General features: G+C 34.4%; 1 protein-coding gene across 1 annotated transcript; it reads left to right on the top strand.

Moving 5' to 3' along the window:
• Nucleotides 1-250: 250 nt before the first annotated feature.
• Nucleotides 251-784, top strand: LOC133825842 (receptor-like protein 9DC3). The gene has a single exon (XM_062258736.1). It carries the CDS (start codon nt 251-253, stop codon nt 782-784), a length of 534 nt encoding a protein of 177 aa, XP_062114720.1.
• Nucleotides 785-1,472: the final 688 nt, after the last annotated feature.

A 1,472-nucleotide genomic window follows, 5' to 3' on the forward strand; every position in this document is an offset into this window, starting at 1 on the left:
TTTCCCTAAGTTACGTATAATTGATATATCTTATAATAACTTCATTGGTAAATTACCGCTCAAATACATCCAGAGTTGGAATGCCATGACTAGTACAAGTGTTGAAAACTTTGGTTATTTGACATCACTATCCATCAATTTCTCACCATACTTTGACTACGCGGGTAAGGTAGTTTTTTATTTCCAAGCATACTTTGACTACTTGGGTAAGCCAGTTTTTTATTTCAAAAGTATACTATCAATAAAAGGCATGTATAGGCAGTTTGATGGGATCCAAAATATTATTGCACTCATAAACTTATCCAATAATAAATTTAATGGAGAAATTCTTGAAGTCATTGGAAACCTAAAAGGATTGTATGTCCTTGATTTATCCAAAAACAGTCTCAATGGTAGCATACCCTCTTCACTGGGAAAATTAGCCAAGCTTGAATCCTTAGACCTTTCTCAAAATGAGCTTTCGGGGCAAATCCCTTATGAACTAGCCCAACTCTTTTTTCTTCAATACTTCAATGTTTCATACAACCACCTCTCAGGGTCTATACCACAGCAAAACCAATTAAGTACCTTTGAGAGTAGTTCCTTTGAGGGAAACATGGGATTATGTGGCATTCCATTGCCAAACTTGTGTGGAAACTCTGAAGCATTGAAACCACCACTAGTTGAAGATGAACAGCAAGAAGAGTCGAGTTATCTTTTTCAATTTGGTTGGCAAGTTGTGGTGATAGGATATGGATGTGGATTTTTAGCTGGATTATTCATAGCGAAAATTGTGATCCCTTGAAATGCATACTGGTTTATGTAAATGTTTGGAATAGTAAGTTAAAGCAAGAAGGAGACAAAAGTGGCAATGTTGAAAGTTGTGTTTTATAATAACATGTTTTGTAATAATCTTTGCTATCTATAAATAAAGATTTAAACTTTCAATAAAAGTTTGTTTTTCTTGCTTGAATATTTTATAAATATTATAAAATTTTTGTAGTTATAATGATGTAATCTTAAATTTTATATGTAATTTTTATATATGAGTGTTGTAATAAAATCTACGCAAGTGCACACAATCGTAAACAAGTAATAATAGTGAAAGTAAAGTTTGATCCCACAAAGACTGTAGCGTCCGCTTCCGTTAGTAAGGGGTATTTTTGTAATTTGGCAAATAGTCTTTTGAGCTTTTAGCCTTTTACCATGAACATATATGATTTTTGTTTTAGAGACATATTTGGTTCTCAGCTCGCCAATTTTCCGAATCTCCCAAATCCGATTGCACAATTGCGTTCATTCCCCTTCAATATGGGAACTACCAAGTCTCGTTCATTTCTGGACAATATTAAAGATATATACGAAAATGTCACTGCCGTGCAAACTAGGCATTAGCATGCACCTTCGCGTGCGCATCTGACGGAGCACCAACCTAGATTTGTAACATCCCCTCAAGGCCAGCATGTTACACCAATCATAATACTGTAATCTTT

The sequence above is a fragment of the Humulus lupulus genome, chromosome 3 (genome assembly GCF_963169125.1).
Source record: "Humulus lupulus chromosome 3, drHumLupu1.1, whole genome shotgun sequence".
Taxonomy (NCBI): domain Eukaryota; kingdom Viridiplantae; phylum Streptophyta; class Magnoliopsida; order Rosales; family Cannabaceae; genus Humulus; species Humulus lupulus.

Bases quoted from the DNA above. Each gene is read 5' to 3' on its own strand.
- LOC133825842 (XM_062258736.1), top strand. From the start codon at position 251: ATGTATAGGCAGTTTGATGGGATCCAAAATATTATTGCACTCATAAAC.